The sequence below is a fragment of the Somniosus microcephalus genome, chromosome 7 (genome assembly GCF_052327205.1).
Source record: "Somniosus microcephalus isolate GS21.2 chromosome 7, FLI_Smic_1.0, whole genome shotgun sequence".
NCBI classification, from domain to species: Eukaryota; Metazoa; Chordata; class Chondrichthyes; order Squaliformes; family Somniosidae; genus Somniosus; species Somniosus microcephalus.
Genome location: NC_140993.1, coordinates 30,394,204 through 30,407,090, shown reverse-complemented (window position 1 = coordinate 30,407,090; position 12,887 = coordinate 30,394,204). Strand labels below are relative to the sequence as shown.

The window sequence follows — 12,887 nt, the reverse complement described above, 5'->3', positions numbered from 1 at the left end:
CCTCTCTCATTAGGCTGAGTTCCCAATCGCAGACTTTGAGAAGGAATCCAGATCCAGCAGGGTCAGGAGCAGGAGTCATTGGAACCCGCTCTGCTGCACTTCCAGCGGTGGTACAGGCTTGGGAGTTTCAGCCCCAATCATATTTTATCAGGAAGTGAGATTTGGTTCAAATTCATTTCAGACTAGTGGACTGAAAGTCTCTCTTAGAATAATTGAATCTTACAGCACAGAAGGAGGCCATTCAGCCCATCATGCCTGTGCTGGCTCTTTGAAAGAGCTCTCCAATTAGTTCCACTCCCTTGCTCCTTCTCCATTGCCCTGCAATTTTCTCCCTTCAAATAATTATCCAATTCCCTTTTGAAAGTTATTATTGAATCTGCATCTACCACCCTTTCAGGCAGTGAATTCCAGATCATAACAACTCGCCATGCAAAAACACGTCTCCTCATCTCCCCTTTCGTTCTTTGCCAATTACAGGAAACTCTCGATTTACCGGCACCTAAATAACCAGAAATCTCTGTTAACCGGCAAAATTCAGGAGTAGGTTCAGGTAAGTTTTACTTCATACTAGTGGCTGTTCCTGGATCTGTGGCTGTGTAATTGGGGTTCCTGCACTTGTTGCTAAGCAACAGGGACGCTTGGTCTGTGGCTGGGCTTCTTGCACCTGTTGCTAAGCAACAGGGAAGCCTGGATTTGTTGCTGTGTATGGAGCTCTCGTACCTTTTAACTATACCTCTCTGTAATCTGGACTTTTTGATAAACCGGCACCACGCCGGTCCCGTCGGTGCCAGATAAAAAAGAGTTTCCTGTACCTTAAATCTGTGTCCTCTTCACCTTCGCTGCTTTAAGAAGAAGAAGCCCAGCTTCTCTAGTCTCCCTACATAACTCTCTGTTGGCTGTAATGGTCCTATGTGAGACGTATAATCGCTGATCAATTTCTAACAGGTGAGAGCCATGGGACAATATTTCCTCAATTCTGAACTACTGTCAATCTCACTGAGAGAGGCCCCAAGAATGCCTCTTGTGGGAAATGGAAATATTGCACTGGGTTAGTCCTTCTGAGGCACATTCCCAGTAGAGGGATCTTTACTCTGCAGCTCCTTGTGTCGTATCAAACCTGGGAGTAATCAAGAGCCAACATATGCACAATGGGCTGAATGGCCTCCTCCTGTGCTGTATCATTCTATGGTTCTATGATAATGCTTGATGCCTGATGAGGGAAATACTTCATTTCCGTGGTGTCAACAAACACAAATTCTGATGAGCACAAAACATTTCATCAAAAGAAAAATATCTAATCAGCAATATAATAATCCAATAGGGAACTCAGGAGAAACTTCTTTATGCGGAGAGTGGTTAGAATGTGGAACTTGCTACCATAGGGAGCAGTTGAGGCGAATAGCATAGATGCATTTAAGGGGAAGCTAGATAAGTACATGAGGGAGAAAGGAATAGAAGGTTATGCTGATAGGGTTAGATGAAGTAGGGGTGGGTGGAGGCTTGTGTGAAGCATAAACACCGGCATAGACCAGTTGGGCCGAATGGCCTGTTTCTGTACTGCAAACTCTATGTAATTCTCTGTCAATAAAAGTTGGGCTACACATACTCCACTGGCGATAGAGAGTAAGGATGACAGTAAGAGGGCAGCAGGGTGACAGGTTGGTACTCTGCAGTTATCTCGCCTGCTACCCATGACGACTGTATCTTTTCACTGGACCAGTTGGGCCGAATGGCCTGTTTCTGTGATGTAAATTCTATGTAATATTTGAGGCATGCAATATAAATTCATTTTATCCAAATATAAATTAAAGAAAGGCCTCAAAGGTGAAAAAAAATTGTAACTTAAAGTTTTATAGATTTAAAACCAAACAACTAATATTGTATCAGTACTTGGACTTACTTGTAAACAGATACAACAGGAATAACTGCCAGGATTGTGTCTGCACGCTATTTTGAGACCACAGAATGCTTAAATATTTCAATAAGGAAGGTAACTGTGAAAAATAACTCACCTGTGGAGTCTTCCTCTTTTTCTTCTTCCCCTTCTTCACCCTCCTCTGGCTTTTTATCCTCCATTCTTTCCTCTTTTTGAGTATTGGTGTTAAGATTCATCATACCGATGTCTGGGAGACTTCCGTCCTGATTTACTAACCTGTTGGCAGGTATTAGGCCAGTTAAGAATACTTTAAATAGCATGTTGTACCCCCTATCAGGATTAGACTCAGTCAATTCACATCATAGAATGGCAAGCACTTTATGCAATTTTTTTTGACAGAAGTCTTTCCATATGAGCATGGCTACGTCAGCATGTTAGGGTTTTAGAATAACTGTTCTGCACATGAAGTAACTATCTAATAACAGGTACATATTAAAAGTGGGGGCTTCAGTTCACAGCCTGCAGTTTGTTGTTTTTATGATTCATGCTTAAACTTGACATTTTCCATGGGGAGAAAATTGTCAGAGTTTAAGTCGAGAGCATGAAATGACAACACAGGAGAGCAAGCATTTCATGTCTTTGGAAGACTTACGCATTCTGGCGATTTGATATGTATTGCTTGATTCTGTACAGGGTAATTCACATAGGAAGAAAAAGAGGGTGAGTACAGAGACCTAACGAAAGAATATCATTAAAAAAAAAAGATTTGCACCAAGCCAGACAAAGTTTATTATCTTCACCGTATGCTGTTAACCGTTTCTCTCTGCAGTGTATTCTTTCGGCACAGCAGCAGTTTCTGTGCTAAAGCAGCGTGCGTGCCTGGTTATTATCATACATGCAACCCTCATCATTCATTGCTGACACTTGCAAAAACATTATCACATTCAAATATCAATTGCCATTCCATATTTGAGATGTGTTTCAAACTGTGCTGTCTTCATTTTGTTTTTGGCACACATTTAAAAGTTAACATTTTATTCTGCTTGCTTTGTTAGAAACGAAAATTACAAAATACTTACTCGCTGGCGATTTGCAGTTACATTTGAATATTTTACAAAGTGAAGGAAGGCACTTGCATGCTTTGGGAAATAATAGATCATGCACTTTCTCCACAAGCTATACATGATAGCACAGTAGATTTGACATTATTCACAAATAAAACATTTCCTTAAGGATTTTCTTTAAGAATTAAAGGCCTAGAAATTCACTATGGCCCCGCCAGCTGGCTAACGGCCAAAAGTTAGCGCTGGGCGCGGAGCCATGTGCGACCGTCAAATATTCACTTTTCGCGCCCCAAGTCGGAACCGGGCGATATTCCAGGGTGTGCCGGCCACCGCTTGGGGCGCTGAAACTGAATATCAGCGCTCTAAGTGCCACTGCGCCACCCGATGCGGTGCAGCAGGCTGCGGTACTGCAGGCCTCCTCCTTCTCTTAAGGTGGAGGTGCCTGCAACGGGGAGATCGCCGCTGGATTGTGCCGGCAAATGAGCCCGGCACCACGGAGAAGTGCCGGGCTCGCGGAAAGCAGCCGGCAATGCCGCGGGGGGGGGGTGGAGGAGGCCGGGGAAGGAGGTGCGGGCAGGCGGCCGCCGAAAAAGCGGCCGGCCGCACCTCCACCTTAAAGCGCCCCAGTAGCGCAGCAGTACGGCCCCGTTTTTCAATCGCTGTTTGCGGCCGCTGGAGAAGAGGCGGCCGCAACTAAATATGGGGTTTGGGCCGGAAGCGGGGCGGAACCGGGGCACTGCGCACACCGATGACGTCATCGGTGGCGGCGCAGCGCTACCGGCTACCGCCGCCATTACCGCAGCGCTGAATATCAGCGCACCCTCTTACACTGGCGCAGAAACCCTATTTGGCCGGTAACTGGGCGCAAAGCCCACTGAATTTCTAGCCCAAAGTGTTTGTAGAGGTTCTGTACATTAGTAATCAAGAGGGATATTTTCCTTTGATCATTCATTTTAATGAAAAAGTGGACATGTACAAAGAAGTGGGCAAGGCAAGTAGAAAGTGGTAATGGATATTTCATCCATTATCACTGCTACTCTGGGTTTTTATTCCAGCTTAAAACGAGTGAGAGAATATTACCAAAAACTGCTAGTTAAGGATCGTCAGGCCTTTAATAATGGCCAGTCATGATAAAGTTGGAAACAAAGCAAGTCCCGAATGCACATTCAGAAGTGGCATTGGTTATGTGAAAGAAGGGCACGATTTCAAGGTATTAGCAAAGCAGTTCCTTCTCGATTTCTCCGAGTTAAAGTGCCAGCCAAGGGGTGCTTTTGTTACCAAGTTTCCTCTTGTAACCTGTGCCCTTTTAAAGATCAATGGTAGACATTGTGATGGCTTTGGAGGATTCAGTGCAGATGGAAGGACTCCTTGTGGAAATGGAGGGCTATTTGATCTGATCAGATACACTGAAAAACACATTTCCTGTCACAAAAACTTGTACTGTACTGAGTTTTGCCCTTTCCTTATCACAGTCACAAGCATCACTGTGCTCCCGAGTGTTAATTTGTGGAGTATTCCAATGGCAACACCAATGTGTGAAATGGAGGCAAGTTTAACAAGACTAAAGGAAGTCTTATCGCTCCAATCCTAGCAAAATTGGAGGTTAGCACTCGGCCAAACTGAGATTATCATAAGGGGAACAGATAGGGTAGATATAGCGAAACTATTTCCACTGGCTGGGGATTCTAGGACTAGGGGGTATAGTCTAAAAATTAGAGCCAGACCTTTCAGGAGTGAAATTAGGAAACACTTCACACACAAAGGGTGGTAGAAGTTTGGAACTCTCTTCCGCAAATGGCAATTGATGCTGGATCAATTGTTAATTTAAAATCTGAGATTGATAGATTTTTGCTAACCAAAGGTATTAAGGGATATGGGGCAAAGGCGGGTGTATGGAGTTAAGTCGCAGATCAGCCATGATCTCAGTGAATGCCGGAACAGGCTCAAGGGGCTGAATGGTCTACTCCTGTTCCTTTGTTCCTATGTTCCTATTATCGCCTGTAAAAAACCCATTGGTATGATCTGAAAAGAACAGCTTTTGAGGACAACTTTGTTTTCTCTGGTGAAATCAACACACAGATAAACTGGTCGCCTTTGCTGATAATCTTAGGAAACTGGGGCTTGCTTTATGTGAAAAGTAAGCTTTTTGGGTAAATCACCATTTTTGCCATTTTCATGGAGTCAGTACACACCCATAGCAGATTACCAAATGTTTTGACAGTAATACTAGTTAAGTGGCTAATGTGAGAAATGTGTAATTTAAATGTATGCTATGATGGGCTGGTTTTCTGTTGTCTCCATGATTTAAACTGGGTTTCAGGGAATTATCCTGCAAGATAATCTGCTTGGCATCCATTTTTGTCTGATTATGCCTCTGTGAAGCACTTTGGGACATTGGGCCAGTAATTCCGGTCCCAACGCGTGAGTACGGACGGGGTACTCACGCGTGGGCCCGTTGGAAGTGCCGGATTTCAGCATGCACAGCGCATGTGCGGGAAACCAGCATTTCCTCCAAGGGGTTCAGAGGTCCAACGCGTGCGCGCAGGACTCTGCGCGCACGCATTGAACTTCCTTCTTTTTGACAGGTTTGCCCGTGTGCAAGGGCCTGAACTTTTTAGACATATAAAAAGGAGGCGTAAGGACTTGATTCTTGAAGGTAAGTGGTCTATTATTTAAAATTATAACATTTTTTCCACAGCTTTACTGTTTTTAAGGACTTTACAGTAAGGTAAGTTTATTTTTAGACCCGATTTCTTAAAAAATTATTTTTTTCAAAAATTTGATTAATTGTTTAAAATAGTTTTTTTAAGTTATTTATAGTTTATTTAATTATTGGGATGTTTTTAAAATTTTATTTAAAGTTAAACTAGTCTTTTGGGCGCCTGTACTTTTCATGAGTTTGACAGTTCTTACTATCAAACTCATGAATGAAGTTTCCCCTCCCCTGATTGGCTGCACAGTGCTCACCTGATCCCAGCCGGCACATCGCACTAACTACGCCGCTGGATCAGGCAAGCACATCGCGCTGACATCTGAACCGGGCCAGTGACAGGAATTCCAAGCAGGCCCAGGCTTCAGATGTCGGCGCGCCGGGTGAGTGCACATCGGGGGCTTGCACGCGCGGCAAGCCCCCGATCCTAATTTCTGGCCCATTATGTTTTAGAATATTGCATTTGCAAATGAATGGTTTTTATTTTAAAATACAAATATGAAGTTAACTTGGGGGTGTAAATGCAAACAATAAAAAACTGTGCTGTTAAAACACGACTGTTATTTCACTACAGTGATGTATAGGAATTATAGGAGGGTAATCTATCTAGGTGTTAAATCTAGGAATGCAGCAATAATGCTTTTTGATAATAATAACTGTTGGAAATGGAACAGAGCCTTACTTTCAATGCAAGCTGTTCTTTCTTCACTACCTTACGTGAAAAATTAAAAACAAAATCTCCTATCTGTTAGCAGAAGTCTGAAATCCCCTCACTGCACTGTAGCATTGAGGAGACTCAAGACTGCCTGAGATGTACTCAACTGACGTCAGCCACTGGTTCAATTAACGAAGTCCTGAAATTCTGTGAGTCTCCCACTGAATTGCAACCGGAGACTGGGAGAAACCTCATGGAATGTCAGGAAATTGGCATTTCTTTGGGATAAAAATTGGGTAGCGCCCCCTTTCCGCTACCTTCGCCGGGATTAGCGCCCCGAAAAAGTTAGCGCCCCCGCGGCCGATTTTCCCAGGTAGCGCCCCGAGAGGGAGGAGGGGCGCTACTGGAAGCACCCTGCATCCCTCTTGGGGCGCCACAAGCCAATATCGCGGCGTTACGTGCTGCAGCGCCACGTCCTCTTAGGGCGCTAACGGGAGGCGCAAAGCAACCAAATTTAGCCCCTTTGTCTTTGTTTGCCAACCTAGTGGTGCCATTTGTTTTAAAACTCAGTACAAGTTAACATTGAGCATTCATAGGACTAGACAATTTAATCAGATAAAGTCTAAATTTAAAGTGGTTTTGTTACACAGCAAATACAAACCTTGATCTTTGTAAGCCAATAAGATAAAACTTGTATTAGTAAAAAAAAATCTTTTAAATAATACCAAAATTACTGTTAAAATATTACACGTATCTTATGATCTCTATATTCAGGATGCATTTAATAATATTGTGCAATTTATTGGGATTCCGGTGCAAAAGCAATTCCAAAATAAGGGTGTGAATTGCATGCTATAATTTATGGTAGATTAAAAAAAAATGCAATGAACTTCTGTGATTACTAATGGAAAGCACAACAGTACCCACCTATTTACTAACAGATAAACACGCCCATTAACTTTGGCATGGCTGGAAAATGGCGTAATGGGAAGCACATAAATGGACAAAGAGAGAAAGGAGAAAGAGACAGAGGTAATAAGAAACCACTAAGAACTGTCACAACAATTAGCCAACACAGCACAACACACACAGTTGAATGGTTAGTAAGCTTAAAGTTACCACAGAAGCAATGGAAAATTATAAGTATTAGCAAAGGTAAGGCAGGGTATAATATAAGAGAACAACTCCTCTTAGTTCAGACACACTTGTCCCAAAAAGTCTTAACTCTTACTTCTCACACTGTTACAACAAATATATCAGCTATACCGTCTGTAAATAATCTTTTGGTTATGGATGGTGATTATCAACATTTCCAAGTGATTATTCATTGGCTGTCTTGCACCTCACATGCATGGGTGAAGGTCACCTGCCCATCCTTTAGCTAAGAACTGTTGAGTCGTGTGAAGGGATGATGAACGGAACATGAAAAATAGGGATGCCAAAATAAATTATGATTCACCAATTGATTGGATTGATTGGGAAAACAAACACATAATATTTATCATGCTGGTGCTGAGCTACGCTGGAAAATTAAAATGTTAAAATTACACTAAAGAAAGAGGAGAACCAATAGTGCACCTAGCCTAATGAGGGATCCAAGTGCTGGAACAATTGGGGTCAATTTTAACCCAACCCGCCTGGTGGAACTGAGCAGGTGGACTGTTAAATATGTGTAGGTTATTTGCCCGCTCAGATCCCGATCCTTTTGTGCCGTTTTCCATTTTAACCTGCAGGGCTCTGAAAGTGGAGCAGGTTCCCGCCTAAAGCAGGCGGAGTCCTTATGAATCTAACAAACCAGGGTACCATTATGTCAAAAGGAGCCCGATTTCATTTTAACTAGGCCCTGCTGCTCCAGACCCCACAAGGAAAATGGCGGCCTCCCCTGCCCTGGAAATTGATTTTACTCGTTGGGCAAGCTGCCTGCGGAGGTGCGACCAGCGCCATTAGCTCGCCACCCCCCCCCCCAACTATGTAGATCAGGCCCAAGGACCAATCCCTGCCGATCCTTGGGCCTCTTGATTCAGGCGTGCATTGCTTCCGCAGCACCAAGTCTGGGCCTGGAACAATAAAATCCACCCCCAATATCTCAAATATATCCTTGTGCAGGATGCATATTCATCAATGATTTTACAGTAATTGTCTTTCTTTTGCCTGTAATTCATAATTATAACAAGTTTTGTTTACAAAATAACTATGTAGAGGGTAGTTTTCACCCAGGCTGTAACCTGGTGGCGAGGCTCGACTGCCCATTGTCGAACCTGCCCCGATATTCATTCTATTGTAATCAACGAGATGAAAATGTGACAGGATCTACAACAGGCGAGTGAGCCATTTCACCAGATTACCGCCCGGGTGCTGAAGGTGAAATCTAGCCCCATCGACTGAGCCTTTATATTCCCAAAAGCTGATTTTAACACATAAAATGGTAAGAAGCTATAATATCTTTCACTGTGCTCTAAACATTCGAATCTTGAGTGTTCAATGGCTAAAAAAAAACATATTAATACAATTAGGACATGGCATATATTTACACTATATAATCCATTTCATATACTAGGTTATTGCAATAGACCAGGGGGGATCAGAGTCAGAATATCATATTGAGATCATGGGGAATAGATGCCAAGAGATGTTCAGCTCCAACGACTGATTTGTCAAAGTATTAGGGATTGTTTCTCACCTATAGATACTGCTTTCCTGTTTGCTGGTAACCGCTTTTAGGTCAGTGAGCGCCAGAAAACGATCATGGAAATAATGAAGATGTAATATGCAGACCAGCAAGAAAGACGTGGGGATGAAAATACTGGTAAACAGATCTGTGACGGTGAATTGTTCTAATCCAAGGTCTTTCAATCTTTAACGAAAGAAATAATACAATACATAAGGTCCTGAAAGGAACATGCATTCATTTCTGATCAAAATAAGCTGTTTAAGTTTTTTGTTTTCAATTGCGGAGCGCAGAGCTAGTTTTCAGTGCTAGACACCAAAAGATGTAAGTTTACATGTTTATCATTGTGCGCCTACGCAGCAATAAATTTCACCGATTTTATCTTGTTTCAATTGAGTCATAATCCAGTGCATATTACCTGCACCAACCGTACGTGAAGTGCATTCAATTTGTCACTTTGATTAGTAACAATTGTTAATTCTTTACAGGTTTGTAGTTATTTTTTTACTTCATTCTTGGGATGTGGGCGTCGTTGGCAAGGCTGGCATTTATTACCCATCCCCAGTTGCCCTGAGAAGGATGTGGTGGGTTTTCTTATTCTTTGTAGTCTCCTTACCTAAGGAAGGATATACTTGCCATAGAGGGAGTGCAACGAAGGTTCACGAGATTGATTCCGGGGGATGGCAGGACTGCCGTATGAGAAGAGATTGAGTGAACTAGGTCTGTATTCTCTTGAATTCAGAGAATGAGAGGGGATCTCATTGAAGCATACAAAATAGTTACAGGGCTTGAAAGGGTGGATGCTGGGAGAACGTTTCCCTTGGCTGGGGAGTCTAGAACCAGGGCCCCCAGCCTCAGGATAAAGGGTAGGCCATTCAGGACTGAGATGAGAAGAAATTTCTTCACACAGAGGGCGGTGAATCTTTGGAATTCTCTACCCCAGAGGGCTGTGGAGGCTCAGTCATTGGGTATATTCAAAACAGAAGTCGATAGATTTCTGACTAATAAGGGCATCAAGGGATATGGCGATAGGGCCGGTGAATGGAGTTGAGGCAGAAGATCAGCCATGATCTCATTGAATGGCGAAGCAGGCCCGAAGGGCCAAATGGCCTACTCCTGCTCCTAGTTCTTATGTTCTTATGTTTGTAGTATTATTAAGTATCATATCTAACGTAAAGTACAGCTCCACCCACTTTAACTTAATAAAGCTGTGCACTTATGTCATCCAATCTATTATAAAGGATGCAATAACTGGGCACTTAGAAACTAATAGTAAGATTGGGCAGAGTCAACATGGATTTATGAAAGGGAAGTCCTGTTTGACAAACCTATTGGAGTTCTTTGAGGATGTAACTAGTGGAGTAGACAAAGGGGAACCAGTAGATGTGGTATATTTGGATTTTCAGAAGGCCTTCGATAAGGTCCCACACAAGAGGTTGGTGAACAAAATTAGGGCACATGGAATTGGGGGTAATACACTAGCATGGATTGAGAATTGGTTAACAGACAGAAAAGAAAGAGTAGGGATAAACGGGTCTTTTTCAGGATGGCAGGCTGTGACTAGTGGGGTACCACAAGGATCGGTGCTTGGGCCCCAGCTATTCACAATCTATATCAATGATTTGGATGAGGGGACTAAATGTAACATTTCCAAATTTGCTGATAACACAAAGCTAGGTGGCAGTGTCAGTTGCGAAGAGGATGTGAAGAGGCTTCAAGGGGATCTCGACAGGCTCAGTGAGTGGGCGAGAACATGGCAGATGGATTATAATGTGGATAAATGTGAAGTTATCCACTTTGGTAGAAAAAACAGAAAGGCAGAGTATTTCCTGAATGGTGAAAGATTGGGGAATGCAGATGCTCAAAGGGACCTGGGTGTCCTTGTACATGAGTCACTGAAAGTGAATGTGCAGGTGCAGCAAGCCATTAGGAAGGCAAATGGTATGCTGGCCTTCATTACAAGAGGATTTGAGTACAGGAGTAAAGAAGTCTTACTCCAATTATATAGGGCCTTGGTGAGACCACACCTGGAGTACTGTGTACAATTTTGGTCTCCTTACCTAAGGAAGGATATACTTGCCATAGAGGGAGTGCAATGAAGGTTCATCAGATTGATTCCTGGGATGGCGGGACTGTCGTATGAGAAGAGATTGAGTAAACTAGGTCTGTATTCTCTTGAATTCAGAAGAATGAGAGGGGATCTCATTGAAGCATACAAAATTATTACAGGGCTTGATAGGGTGGGTGCTGGGAGAATGTTTCCCTTGGCTGGGGAGTCTAGAACCAGGGGCCACAGCCTCAGGATAAAGGGTAGGCCATTCAGGACTGAGATGAGAAGAAATTTCTTCACACAGAGGGTGGTGAATCTTTGGAATTCTCTGCCCCAGAGGGCTGTGGAGGCTCAGTCATTTGGCTATATTCAAAATAGAAGTCGATAGATTTCTGACTAGTAAGGGCATCAAGGGATATGGCATTAGGGCCGGTGAATGGAGTTGAGGCAGAAGATCAGCCATGATCTCATTGAATGGCGAAGCAGGCTCGAAGGACCGAATGGCCTACTCCTGCTCCTAGTTCTTATGTTCTTATGCTCTTATTATAACGTCTTTCTGAAATTAACAGGCATTTAAGATCAAATAAAACATACCTTCTCTTGGTTACTCACTTTTCAATATCCATTCCTGTCATGTTTTGCCACAGACCTGGGAATGAATCAAACTGATAGGTGTACACAAGGACCAAGACCAGCATAGTATAGGAAACAACAATAATCCAAAAATACTTCAGTATCCGCCGCCACCAATCATAATGCACCTGAAAAAAAAAATGCCTTCATAAGTGTACCTGGTACGGTAGCATAGTGCCATAAATTCAATTAAAATAAACCTGGAGGAAAAAGCTAGTATCAGAAATATGACCACGGATTGTTGTAAAAACCCATCTGGTTCACTAATGACCTTCAGGGAAGGAAATCTGTGCCTATATGTGACTCCAGACCCACAGCAATGTGGTTGACTCTTAACTGCCCTAGCAAGCCACTCAGTTGTATTCAAGGTGGCGGCTCACCACCACCTTCTCGAGGGAAATTAGGGATGGGCAATAAATGCTGGACTCACCGGTGAAGCCCACATCCCGTGAATTAATAAAAAAAAGTATAAACCGCCAAGGAAAGTGGAATTATGTAACATATTTATTTTATATAAAAGCTGTGTATTCCCCTGTATCAGCCACCAAAATAATCGCTGTGGCCCAAACAGTGATCATTTTTGATGCCACACTCCTGCTGGGGGGCCGCACTCGCAAGGTGTAGTGGAAGAATTGGGCTTACAATGTTGCAACCCTGGGCTGAATTTTGCCGGCGCTCAGAGGGCGGGTTTGGAGGCGCGCCCGCTGTCAAAATGGCAGATTGACAACGGGGCGGAAGTCCACTCTGAACCCGCCTCCTTGTTAATTTCCCAAGTGCTGGCTTTGCCTGCCGTTTGCAGACCCGGTACTAAGCAACAGGTCAGGCAATTGAAATACTTAAGAAGTTGCTTAACAGTATTTAAGCAGCATTTTACCAGGTCCTAACGAGGTTCCCGGCGCTTGGGGTTCACATCAGGAAAGTGTGTCAAGTTCTCAATGAATCCATTGCTGTGAATAGTTGATAGCTGCAAAAGTGGTATAAAAGCTACCATTTCACATCTGTTCACTTTCCAATCTTAAAGGCTGGAGCCTTCAGGATTTGGAATACACTTTTCAGCTTTATGGAGGTTTGAAGTGTTTGGAGCAAACTCTGTATCCAGTGTCACCTCCTTGGAGCAAGCTCTCTCACCATTGACAGATCGCTTCAGTCATCTCAACTTCAGCTGCCATCTATTCCATCAGCATCGGTGCCCTTGAAAAAATCTCACCTTGGTCCTCAGAATCCCACCATG

General features: G+C 43.2%; 1 protein-coding gene across 1 annotated transcript in view; it reads right to left on the bottom strand.

Moving 5' to 3' along the window:
* Positions 1-12,887, bottom strand: part of piezo2b (piezo-type mechanosensitive ion channel component 2b) — an 852,062-nt gene that overhangs the window by 170,417 nt on the left and 668,758 nt on the right. The window contains exons 16-18 of the mRNA XM_085992353.1: positions 11,636-11,784; positions 8,986-9,159; positions 2,013-2,152 (exon numbers count right to left, since the gene is read on the bottom strand). Coding sequence (XP_085848479.1) covers positions 2,013-2,152; positions 8,986-9,159; positions 11,636-11,784 — 463 coding nt within the window. The remainder of the gene's footprint in view (positions 1-2,012; positions 2,153-8,985; positions 9,160-11,635; positions 11,785-12,887) is intronic.